The 12,971-nt window shown below is 38.9% G+C and overlaps 1 protein-coding gene across 1 annotated transcript in view; it reads left to right on the plus strand.

The window, feature by feature from the left end:
- Nucleotides 1-12,466, plus strand: part of LOC108512893 (rab11 family-interacting protein 4-like) — a 164,755-nt gene extending 152,289 nt beyond the window's left edge. The window contains exons 3-4 of the mRNA XM_017848445.1: nucleotides 11,674-11,885; nucleotides 12,383-12,466. Of these exons, the coding sequence (XP_017703934.1) occupies nucleotides 11,674-11,885; nucleotides 12,383-12,466 (296 nt within the window). The remainder of the gene's footprint in view (nucleotides 1-11,673; nucleotides 11,886-12,382) is intronic.
- The last annotated feature ends 505 nt before the right edge of the window (nucleotides 12,467-12,971 follow it).

Raw genomic sequence — 12,971 nt, forward strand, 5'->3', positions numbered from 1 at the left:
TTTTTTTTTTTTTTTTTTTTGTAGAAAAAAGAAAAAAATTTGAGGTTCATAAGGAGGTGAACACAGGCTGTCAAGAGGCTGCATATGAGCCATCAGGTACTATCATGCTTCAAAGAGCAAAAGGAAGAGGTTACCAGACCTACATTTTCAAAGTTTTTCAGTGAGATCATCACAATTAAATGACAGTTTTGTCTCATGAATGTTGGTTTTATTGAGAAAAAATTTAACATGAAGACAGATTAAAAGAGAGTAATGGAAACAGTCTATTACAGTTTTTAAAAACGTCCACTTCCCTTTATATGGATCCCATTATGACTGATTTTGGCTCCATAGCAGAAGATCTGAGATTTTCAGTATCACTTCAGCAAAAATTGTTATGGTAATAATAAGAAGGCCTTTTAATCTTGCTGATTAATATAGAGTTTGGCTAACCAAATTAAGAAATTCTGCCAGAAATTGGGTTTAGGCCTGTTAATATGGCATAATAAATTTCACATGAAGTGTTCTTTGACTGTCTTACCCCAGAACAGTTGTATTTTTAAAAAATTTTGGGTACATTTAGGTATATATATTTATGGAGTACATGAAATACTTTGATACAGGCATGCAGTACATAATAATTACATCATGGTAAAAGGGGTATCCATCCCCTCAAGCATTTATCCTTTGTGTCACAAACAATCCAGTTATACTCTTTTCATCATTTTTAAATGCACAATTAAATTACTAAGTACAGTCCCCCTATTGTGCTAGAAAATAGTAGGTCTTATTCATTCTTTCTATTTTTTTGTATGCATTAACCATCCCCACTTTCCCTCTACGTCCCCCCTACCCTTTCCAGCTTCTGGTAACCATCCTTACTCTCTATCTCCATGAGTTCAATTGTTTTAATTTTTAGCTCCTACAAATAAGTAAGAACATGTGAAATTTGTCTTTCTGTGCCTGGCTTATTTCATTTAACATAATGACTTCCAGTTCCATCCATGTTGTTGCAAATAACAGGATCTCATTCTTTTTTATGGCTGAATAGCACTGCACTGCATATATGTACCACATTCTCTTCATCCATTCATCTATCGATAAACACATAAGTTGCTTGTAAACCTTGGTTATTGTGAAGAGTGCTGCAATAAACATGGGAGTGCAGATATCCTTTCAATAAACTGATTTCCTTTCTTTTGGATATATACCCAGCAGTGGGACTGCAGGATCCTATGATCACTCTATTTTTAGGTTTTGAAAACCTCCAAATGGTTCTCCATAGTGGTTGCACAAATTTACATTCCCGCCAATAGTATATGAGGGTTCCCTTTTCTCTATATCCTCACTAGTGTTTATTATTGCCTGTCTTGTGGATAGAATCCACTTTAACTGAGGTGAGATGATATCTCATTGTAGTTTTGATCTTCATTGCTCTGATGATCAACGATGTTGAGCACCTTTTCATATGCCTGTTAGCTATTTATGTCTTCTTTTAAGAAATCTCTATTCATATTCTTTGCCCATTTTAAAATCAGATTATTGGATTTTTTTTTCCTATAGAGTTGTTTGAGATCCTTATATATTCTGGTTACTATTCTCTTGTCAAATGGGGAGTTTGCAGATATTTTCTCCATTCTGTGTGTTGTCTCTTCACTTTGTTGATTGTTTGCTGTGCAGAAGCTCTTTAACTTGATGTAATCTCATTTGTCCAATTTTGCTTTTGTTGCCTGTGCTTGTGGGGTATTACTCAAGAAATTTTTGCCCAGACCAATGTTCTGGAGAGTTTCCTCAATGTTTTCTTGTTGTAGTTTCATAGCTTGAAATCTTAGATTTAACTCTTTAATTTATTTTGATTTTGTATATGGTGAGAGATAGGGGTCTAGTTTTATTCTTCTGAATAAGATACCAGTTTTCTCAACACAATTTATTGAAGAGACTCTCTTCCTTAATGTATGTTCTTGACACCTTTGTCAAAAATGAGTTCACTGTAAGTGTGTGGACTTGTTTCTGGGTTCTCTATTCTGTTCTACTGGCCTATATGTCTATTTTTATGTTAGTAGCATGCTGTTTGGTTACTTAGCTCTGTAGTATAATTTGAAGTCAGGTATTGTGATTCCTCCAGTTTTGTTCTCTTTGCTCCTCAGGATAACTTTGGCTGTTCAGGGTCTTTTGTGGTTTCACATACATTTTAGGTTTGTCTTTTCTATTTCTGTGAGGAATGTCATTGGTATTTTGAAAGGGATTGCATTGAATCTATAGATTGCTTTGGGTAGTATGGACATTTTAACAATATTAGTTCTTCCAGTTCATGAACATGGATTATCTTTCCATTTTGGGGGGGTTCTCTTCAATTTCTTTCATCAATGTTTTATAATTTTCATTATAGATATCTTTTACTTCTTCAGTTAAATTTGTTTCTAGATATTTAATTTTATTTATAACTATTGTACTTGGGATTATTTTAAAATTTTATTCAGATTGTTCACTATTGGCATATAGAAATTGCTACTGATTTTGTATGTTGATTTTGTATCCTGCAACTTTACTGAATTTGTCTATCAGTTCTAATAGCTTTTTGGTGGAGTCTAGGTTTTTTCAAATATAAGATAATATCCTATGTAAACTAGGATAATTTGACTTATTTTCCAGTTGGATGCCCTTTATATCTTTCTCTTGTCTGATTGCTATAGCTAGGACTTCCAGTACTATGCTGAATAACAGTGGTGAAACGGGGCATCCTTGTCATGTTCCAGATTTTCAAGAAAACACTTTCAATTTTTCCCCATTTAGTATGATACTAGCTGTGGGTGTGCCACATTTAGCTTTTATTATGTTTAGGTATATCCCTTCTATACTCAGTTTTTTAAGGATTTTTATCATGAAGGGATATTGAATTTTACCAAACACTTTGTCAGCATCAGTTGAAGTGATCATATTGTTTTTGTGCTTCATTCAGTTGATATGAGTATCACATTGATTTGTATATGTTGAACCATCCTTGCTTCCATAGGATAAATCCCACTTTGTCATGATGAGTGAACTTTATCATGTGTTGTTGAATTCAGTTTGCTAGTATTTTGTTGAGGATTTTTACATCAGTGTTTATCAGGGATATTGGCCTGTAGGTTTTTTTAATGTGTCTTTTTCTGGGTTTGGTATCAGGATAATACTGGCCTCATAGAATGAGTATGGAAGTGTTCTGTCCTCTATTTTTTTGAACACTTTGAGTAGGATTGGCATTAGTTCTTTAAATGTTTCATAGAATTCAGCAGTTAAACCATTGGGTCTCAGCATTTCTTTACTGGAAGACATTTATTATGGCTTCAATCTCATTATTTTTTATTGGTCTGTTCAGGTTTTGGATTGCTTCATAGTTCAGTCTTGGTAAGTTGTATGTGTCTAGGAATTTATCCATTTCCTCTATGTTTTCCAAGTTATTGGCATAGTTGCTCATTGTAGCCACCTAATGACCCTTTGAATTTCTGCAGTATCAGTTGTAATGTTTCCTTTTTCACCTCTGATTTTCTTTCTTTGAGTCTTCTCTTTTTTTATTAGTCTGGCTAAAGGTTTGTCAATTTTATTTATCTTTTCAAAAACCCAACTTTCTGCTTTATTGATCTTTTGTGTTGTTTTATTTCAATTTTATTTATTTCTGCCCTGATCTTTGTAATTATTTTTTCCTACAAATTTTGGGTTTGATTTGCTCTTACTTTTCTAGTTCTTTGAGATACACCATTAGGTTGTTTATTTGTTTTCTACTTTTGATGTAGGCATTGGTAGGTATAAACTTCCCTCAGTACTGCTTTCACTGTATCCCATAGATTTTGGAATGTTGTGTGTCCATTACCATTTGTTTTGAGAAATTTATCCATTTCTTATTTTCTTCATTGGCCCACTGGTCATTCAGGAGCATATTGTTTAATTTCCATGTGTTTGTATGATTTTCAAAATTCTTCTTGTTGTTGATTTCCAGTTTTATTCCTTTGTGGTCAGAGAAGAGGCTTGATATTATTTCAATTTTTGGAATGTTTTAATACTTTTGCTTTGTGACCTAAAATATATTCTATTCTTGAGAATGATCCATGTGCTGAGGAGAAGAATGTGTATCCTACAGACCTTGAAGAAATGTTCTGTAAATATCTGTTAGGTCCATTTGCTCTATTATGCAGATTAAGTCCAACGTTTCTTTGCTGATTTTCTATCTGGAAGATCCGTCCAACACTGAAAATGGGGTGTTAAAGTCTCAAGCAATTATGGCATTGAGATCTCTCTCTCTCTCTCTCTCTCTTTAGCTCTAATAATATTTGCTTTATTTATCCAGGGGTTTCATTGTTGGGTGCATAATTACAATTGTTATATCCTCTTGCTGAATTGACCCCTTTATCGTTATATAATGAGCTTACTGTCTCTTTTTATAGTTTTTTTCTTGAAATCTATTTTGTCTGATACAAGTATAGCTACTATTTGGCTTCCATTGGCGTGGAATACCTTTTCTCATCCCTTTATTTTCAGCTGTGTGTATCTTTATAGATAAAGCGTGTTTCTTGTAGGCAACAGGTCATTTGGTCTTGCTTTTTTATCCATTTAGGCACTCTGACTTTTTATTACAGAGTTTAGTCCATTTACATTTAATGTTATTATTGGTAAGTAAGGACTTACTCTTGCCATTTTGTTATTTGTTTTCTGATTGTTTTGTGGTCTTCTTTTCCTATTTTGCTTCCTTTCTGTCTTCCTTTTAGTGAAGGTAATTTTCTCTGGTGATGTGGTTTAATTTCTTGCTTTTTATTTTTTGTGTATTCAGTGTATGTTTTTTGATTTGATGTCACCGCAAGGCTTGTAAGTAATATCTTATAACCCATTATTTTTAACTGATGACAAACTAACACTGATTGCATAAACAAAAAAAAAAATCACAAAAAACATAATAAAACTCTACACTTTAACATCTTCCCCTGGTTTTAACTTTTGTTCTTTCTCTGTGTCTTATTTTACTGTCAATGTCTTAAAAAGTTGTTGTAGTCATTATTTTTTATTGGTTCATCATTTAGTCTTTCTACTTGTAAGAGTAGTTTACATACCACAATTACAGTATCATAATATTCTCTTTTCCTGTGTGCTTACTATTAAAAGTCAGTTTTATATCTTCAGATGAGCTCTTGTTACTCATTGTTACCCTTTTCTTTCAGATTAAAGAATATCCTTTAGCATTTCTTATAGGACAGGTCTGATATTGATGAAATCCCTCAGATTCTGTTCATCTGTGAAGGTCTTTATTTCTCCTTCTTGTTTGAAGAATATTTTCAGCAGATGTATTATTCTAGTGTAAAAGGTTTTTTTTTTTTTCCTTCAGCACTTTAAATATGTCATGCCACTCTCTCCTGGCCTGTAAGGTTTACACTGAGAAGTCTGTTTCCAGACGTATTGAAACTCCATTGTATGTTATTTGTTTCTTTTATGATCCTTTCTTTATCCTTGACCTTTGGGAGTTTGATTTTCAGATGCCTTGAGGTAGTCTTCTTTGGGTTAAATCTGTTTGGTGTTCTATAACCTTCTTATACTTGAATGTTGATATCTTTCTCTAGGTTTGAGAAGTTCTCTGATATTATCCTTTTCAATAAACTTTTTGTTGGTTTTTTTGTTTGTTTGTTTGTTTTGTTTTTTTTGAGACAGAGTTTCACTCTTGTTTCCCAGGCTGGAGTACAATGGCATGATCTTGGCTCGCTGCAACCTCCACCTCCCAGGTTCAAGCAATTCTCCTGCCTCAGCCTCCTAAGTAGCTGGGATTACAGGTGCCCACCACTATGCCTGGCTAATTTTTTTTTTGTATTATTAGTAAAGATGGAGTTTCACCATGTTGGCCAGGCTGGTCTTGAACTTCTGACCTCAGGTGATCCACCTGCCTCGGCCTCCCAAAGTGCTGGGATTACAGGCATGAGGCACTGTACCCCACCTCCTTTCAGTAAACTTTCTACCCCTATCTCTGTCTCTATTTCCTCTTTAAGGCCAATACCTCTTAGATTTACCCTTTTGAGGCTGTTTTCTAGATCTTGTAGGCATGCTTCATTGCTTTTTATTCTTTTCTCTTTTATCTCCTCTGACTGTGCTTGTGTCACCTCTCCCCAAGCTCCAGGTGGTTCAGCACAGGGAGAGAGATCTGTTTGATACATTGTTCAGTGTGTCAATTGCATTTTTTAACTCTAGAATTTCTGCTTGATTCCTTTTAATTATTTCAGTCTCTTTGTTAACTTTATCTGATAGAATTCTAAATTCCTTCTCTGTGTTATCTTGAATTTCTTTGTTCCTCAAAACAGTTATTTTGAATTCTGTGTCTGGAAGGTCATATATCTCTGTTTCTCCAGGATTAGTCCCTGATGGCTTATTTAGTTCTTTGGGTGAAGACATGTTTTCCTGGATGGTATTAATACTTGTAGATGTTATTCAGTGTCTGGGCATTGAAGAGTTAGGTATTTATTGTAGTCTTCACAGTCTGGGCTTGTTTGTGCCTGTCCTTCTTAGGAAGGCCTTCTAGTACCCAAAGAGACTTGGGCACCAAGCCCAATAATACTGTGTATTTTTCAGACTCTTAGAGATACCACCTTTGTGGTCTTGGATAAGATCTGGAAGAATTCTCTGGATTATGAGGCAGAGACTCTTGTTCTTTTCCCTTACTTTCTCCCAAACATACAAAGCCTCTCTTTCTCTGTGCTGACCCACATGGAACTGGGAGTGTGGTGATCCATCCACCCCTGTGGTTCCCACCACTAGGACTACACTGAGTTGGACCTGAAGTCAGCACAGCACCGGATCTCACCCAAGGCCCACCGTAACCACTATGTGGCTACAGCCTATGTTCACTCAAGGCCCTAGGGCTTTACAGTCAGCAGTTTGGGAAACCAGCCAGGATTATGTTCTTCCCTTCAGGGCAGTGAGTTCCCCCAGGCCCTGGGCAGGTCAGAAATGCTTCTGGGAGCCAGGGATTGGAGTAAAAAAACCTTAAAATCTACCTGGTGCTCTACTCTACTATGGCTTTGCTGGCCCACAAACCACAAGACAAAGTTCTTCCTGCTTTTTCTTCCCCTTTCCACAGGCAGAGGAGCATCTCTCAGTGGTCACCACCACTGACCCATGGTGAGTTCTGCCAGGCCACCGTCAATGTTCCCTTAAAGCGCACAGGCTCTTCAGTCAGCTTTTGGTGAATGCTGTGAGGCCTGGGACTCACTTTCAGAGCAATAGTCTCCCCTCTGGCCCAGGGCAGGTCCAGAAATGCTGTCCAAGAGCCTGCTTGTTGCTCTGCCCCGCTGTGGCTGCCCTGGTACCTAAGGTGCAAGACAGAGTCCTCTTTACTTTCCCCTCTGTTTTTCTCAAATAGAAGGAGTCTTTTCACTGTAGACACCACAGGTAGGAATGTGCTAGGTCTCACCCGAAACCGGCATAGCTCTGAATCTCACCTAAGGCCCACGGCAAGTACAGCCTGGCTACTACTGCTGATTATTTGGGGCCCAATGACGCTTCAGTCAGAAGGTGATGAATCCTGCCAGAAATGGGGCTTTTCCTTCAAGGCAGAAGGTTCTTTTCTTGTCCAGGGTATGTCTAGAAAAGTCTGGAAGCTAGAGCTTAGAATGGGGGCCTCATGACTCTGCCTGGTGCCCTGTCCTATTATGGCTGAGCTGGTTTCCAAGATTCAAAACCAAATCCTCTTTACCCTTCTCTCTCCTCTCCTCAAGCAGAAGGAACAAGTCACTTGCTTTGCTGCAAGCTGTGATGCCTGGGGTTATTGAGGTGGGGTAACACAAGCCCTCTCTTAGCCACCCTGGGTGATGTCTCACTAGGTCATGTGCTGCCCTAGTCCACTGGCTCTAAGCCCAACCAAGCACCAGGATCTGCTTAGGAAGAATTGCAGTCTTTGTGTCCTAGACTGCCTTTCAAGTTTACCTAGAACTCCAGAGCATGTTAGCCCATGGTGGCAAGGCTTGCTGAGAAACTCGAGTTCCGACTGCTGGAATGGGCAATTCCTCTCTGGCTAGGGCTGATCCAAATGCTCCCTCCATGGGTGGGCAATGACTGAGCCCAGCACAGGTTGGCTCCCTGCTGTGATGGGGCAGCACTGAGTTCAATGCCAAGTCCCCCACTTGCTGTGCTTTCCCTCTCCCATAAGCACAGATTCTCTGTGGTACATAACCACTGCTGGAGAGTAGGGGAGGAGTGGTGTTGGTGATTCAAGACTGTCTTTTCTATCCTCTTGAGTGCCTCTTTCAGTGAGAGGAAGTTAAAACCAGGTACTGTGATTGCTTACCTGATTGTTAGTTCTTATGATGGTGCTTTTTTATGTGTAGGTAGTTGTTAAAATTTGGTGTTCCTGCACAGGGGATTGATCGGTGGAGGCTTCTATTCAGCCATCTTGCTCCACCTCAGAACTGTTATATTTTCCTATTTGAGAATGAGGCTTCATGTTTGCATAAAGAAAAAATTTAAGTGTATAATTTTTACTTAAAGTAATTTCCATGTTGTATTTCCAGGTTAAAAAGTGAAACCGTAGGGTACTACAACCATGGATAATTCAGCAGTCCATGTTTACTAAATGTTTATTAAATGCTAGATATGTCACCGGCCATGTGCACGGGTGCTGAGAGTACTGTGGTGAACATACAAGTCAAGGCCCAGCCCTCTGTCTGTCTCACTATGAGATATAAGTCCGTCTGTGACTCAGTCCAATGTGGGGGCTCCACTTTTCAACTCTGACCTCCGTTAGTCTCTTGCCACATATTGCTGGAACCAGAACTGAGACCCTGAGGCATTTAGGCAGATAACGGACAGTGTTCAGAGAAACAGGGAGGGAGAGCAGGCATTTGGCAGTCTGTGTTAAGGAAAGCAAAACCTCCCTTGCAATACAATCAATAGACTTTAACATTAAAATAAACTTGGAGCAATTGCAAACATAGTGACAGAATTGCCTGCTTTGATACAAAGCAGTTGATGCGTCCCAGCTATAAAGGCACTGTATAAAGAGAATGTTGGGTTAGACCAACTGGAGAGGATCAGCAGAGCCAGAACAGTAGGGGGAAACCATCTGAAGACAGTTTTCCTATTCACATTGATTAAATTCATCAATACCTGATAAGAGGAGACTGGACATTCATATCAGAACTCACTGTACACAAAAATAATTACAAACAGTTTTCTGTATGTAATTATTCTCAAGTGAATCATAGAGTAATCTGTATATGTTCTCATTTCATAGTACAAACTGGATCATTTTGTATCCCTTTTTTGTCTTTAAAAGCCATGTATTAAAGATCCACCAGGATGAGATCTTTGCAGGCAGGGACTACAATTTATCATGCTTACGGCTATATCCCCAGGACCTAGTACACGTCCTGTGCATAGACCATTGTTTGTGTTCTGGCTGCCTAGGCCTTTTAAGCACCCTTCTCTGTTTAGGAAATGTCTCACCTTATCAATACTACCTCTCTAAAGTAAAACCAGAAAACACATGTACCCAGCTTTCCTTGCAGCTAGAGGCATGCAGCCTAGGCTTCACCAACCAGATGCACCCACAAGACACTTCATTCAGAAGTGAACAACACAAGGAAGCAGGCTTTACCTCAAATCTATTTTTTTTTCTGGAAAGAGTGACAACTGAAGCATCAGGCTTTCTCCTCCAGGAAGCTTTCCCTGAACATTCCCCAGTCATCTCCAGATGGACTGAGTTAGATATCCTTCCTTTAGTTCTACTTTTTCATTGCACTTTCCCATTTGCATGATAACTATTAGCATATTTTATTACCTTCTAATCATCTGTAATAGTTAAAGTAATACTAGCTGCTCTAATCAACAAACCGAAAATATGTGGTGAATCAAACACAATAGAAGTTCCTTAAAGAACTAAAAGTAGATCTACCATTTGATCCAGCAATCCCACTCCTGGGTATCTACCCAGAGGGAAGTGTCATTATATGAAAAAGATACTTGCACATACATGTTTATACCAGCATAATTTGCAACTGCAAAAACATGGAACCAGCCCAAATGCCCATCAATCAATGACTGGATAAAGAAAATGTGGTATATATACATCATGGAGTACTACTCAGCCATAAAAAGGAACAAAATAATGGCATTCACAGCAACCTGGATGGAATTGGAGACCATTATTCTAAGTGAAGTAACTCAGGAATGGAAAAGCAAACATCATATGTTCTCACTCATAAGTGGGAGCTAAGCTATGAGGACACAAAGGCATAAAAGTGACACAGTGGACTCTGGGGACTTGGGGGAAGTGTGGGTGGGGGGTGAGGGATAAAAGACTACACATTGGGCACAGCATACACTGCTCGGGTGATGGGTGCACCAAAATCTTAGAAATCACCACTAAATAACTTATTCATGTAACCAGACACCACCTCTTCCCCAAAAATCTATGAAATAAAAAACATATACAAAAAAAAGCCTTCTTTTCTAATCACATTAGGTCAAAATAGGGTACTTAGGATGAGCAGACAGCTCTTCTACAAGTGATGGTTCTGGAATCCAGGCATCTTGCATCTACCTTGTGGCTCCACCATCTGTACCACATGGCTTCCAAGGGTACCATTCCCATCTGAACCAGGCCAGAAGGCAAAGGGCATGGAGAATCACACACTGCAGGGCTTTATAAGCAAGGCCCAGCAGTGATACTTATCATTTCTGTTCATATTCTATTGCCCAGAACTCAGCTTCATTGCTATCCCTAACTGGAAAATACACCCTAGCTTCCTTTAGGTAAGAGTACATCAACAGTAGAAAGTCATGATACTGTCGGTCGCAGTGGCTCGCGCCTGTAATCCCAGCATTTTGGGAGGCCAAAGCAGCAGGATTGCTTGAACCCAGGAGTTCGAGATCAGCCTAGGCAACATAGTGTAGAAATGAGGTCTACAAAAAAAATTTTTTTTTAATGAGGCAGGAGGATCACTGGAGCCCAGGAGGTTGAGGCTACAATGAGCTGTGATCATGACACTGCACTCCCACCTGGGTGGCAGAACAAGACCCTGCCTCGGAAAGGGAAGGGAAGGAAAGGGAAGGGGAGGGGAGGGAGAGAAAGAGAGAAAGAAAAAAAAAGAGAAGGAAGGAAAGAAAGAAAGAGAGAGAGAGAGAAAGAAAAGAAAGAGAAAGAAAAAGAAAGAAAGAAAGAAAGAGAGAGAAAGGGAAAGAAAGAAAAAGAGAGGGAGGGAGGAAGGAAAGAAAGGAGAAGAAAAAGACAGTCATGATAAAGTGCAATATCTTAACTTTCTGTCATTTTTCTTGCTTCCTTCTTCCTCAGTTTGGAGAAAGAATGATCAGTACTAAGGCTAATATAGTAGCCCTGTGCAATTCACAGATGTGACTCTGATCTGGATTCCCTTTACTTGGCTCTCCAGTGCTTTTTTTTTTTTTTTTTTTTTTTTTTTTTTTTTTTTTTGCTAAGCATTTCTGTTTAGGGGGCACATATTCATGGGATAGTTATTTTTGAATGCTTTGCCTGAAATTGCTTTTATCTCCAGGCTCCCCATGTGTCAGTTTGAAAGGGAAAGCGCTTAGCATGCAGCCTGGGCACCACATGTGTTCCGAGATGCTGGCACATGGAAGGCTTAGGAGGTTCCAAATCATTGCCTATTGGCCACCCACAGGCTAATGAAGGAAATGTCTTTTCATTTTCTCTGCTTCTCTCGGGCTTAGGTGCCTTATCAGCAGCCAGGGAGAGCTGGGAATACGACTCTGGTGCCAGGGACCTCCAGAGCCCGGATGTGCAGAGCCAGTCAGCCCTCCAGAAGCTGCTCGAGTATGGCGGAAGCTCTTTGCATCAGCAGGCTGCTCTCCACAAACTGCTCACGCAGTCCCCGCACGTTGGCAACTCTGTAGGAGGAAGCTATCTCGAGCTGGCCAACACGGTGAGTACTTTTTGGTTCATGGAACACATATTTCGGCCTGTCTGTATTCCAATACAAATATTTTAATTTTGTGCTCCAGGGAGCATATCGGGTATTGTCTTCTTTATTGCGGTAAATATTGTACCATTTTCAGCATTGCCAGTAATGTTTAGTATTCCAAAGTTGCCAGTACTTAGGGACTTTACTTTCATTGAGACCAGAGTAGACTCCTAAAAGGTGTTTTAATTAAGGCTGTAACTTGCACAGGTTTAATTACTAGAAGATGCACACAGCTCTTCCATAAGTAGACTACTTCTATGGTTCTAAACATTACAAATTAATTGTATATACTTGCTTCTGTTCCCTAATTTGGACTTTATTCATTTGAAAAACAAAAAGGAAAATGTTGCATTGAAGGTTTCTTGTTTCTGGTTATACTTTAAGAGTATTTTCTGTCGAAAACTGTGGGACAACTTATTATGTCATTATGTGTAATTTACCTTCCTTTTTCCTTCAAGGTGAGTCACTACAAAGCGACCTTTGGGCAAAGAGCTATTGTCTTCTTTTCTAAGTCAGGGCTGCCAAACGAGGTGGGGGGCTGATGGCCTGGCCATTTTGGGTGACATGCAGACAGTACAAATAGAGATTGCTATCCAACCACTGTGGGAAAGGTCTAAAAGCCTACCTGGCTTTTTGAAACTGAAGTTCGAATGGTAGACTAAGCATCTCAATAACTTTGACTTACGCATATTTACAGCCTGCTTTGATGTAGACCAGTGGTTTTCAGACTCTTTGTGTTTGAGGCACATTTTCTAATTCTTACACTTTTGGTGGGATGTTTGAAGGAACTAGCAATTGTAAATATGACAACAATAATTAAAATACAATCATCAGAAAAATCCCAATTAAATGACATTCTACAAAATACGTAACCAAAACTCCTCAAAAGTGTCAAGGTTATCAAAAACAAGGAAAGTCTGAGAAAGAGAAACTGTCCAGCTAAAAGAAGCCTAAGAAAATATGACAACTAAATGTAATGCATACCCTCAATAGGATCCTGGACCAGAAAAAAAGGACATTAGAGTAAAACACACATGCAAACACACA

This window comes from Rhinopithecus bieti, unplaced genomic scaffold, assembly GCF_001698545.2.
Source record: "Rhinopithecus bieti isolate Rb0 unplaced genomic scaffold, ASM169854v2 scaffold_31072, whole genome shotgun sequence".
In the NCBI taxonomy this organism is placed as follows: Eukaryota; Metazoa; Chordata; class Mammalia; order Primates; family Cercopithecidae; genus Rhinopithecus; species Rhinopithecus bieti.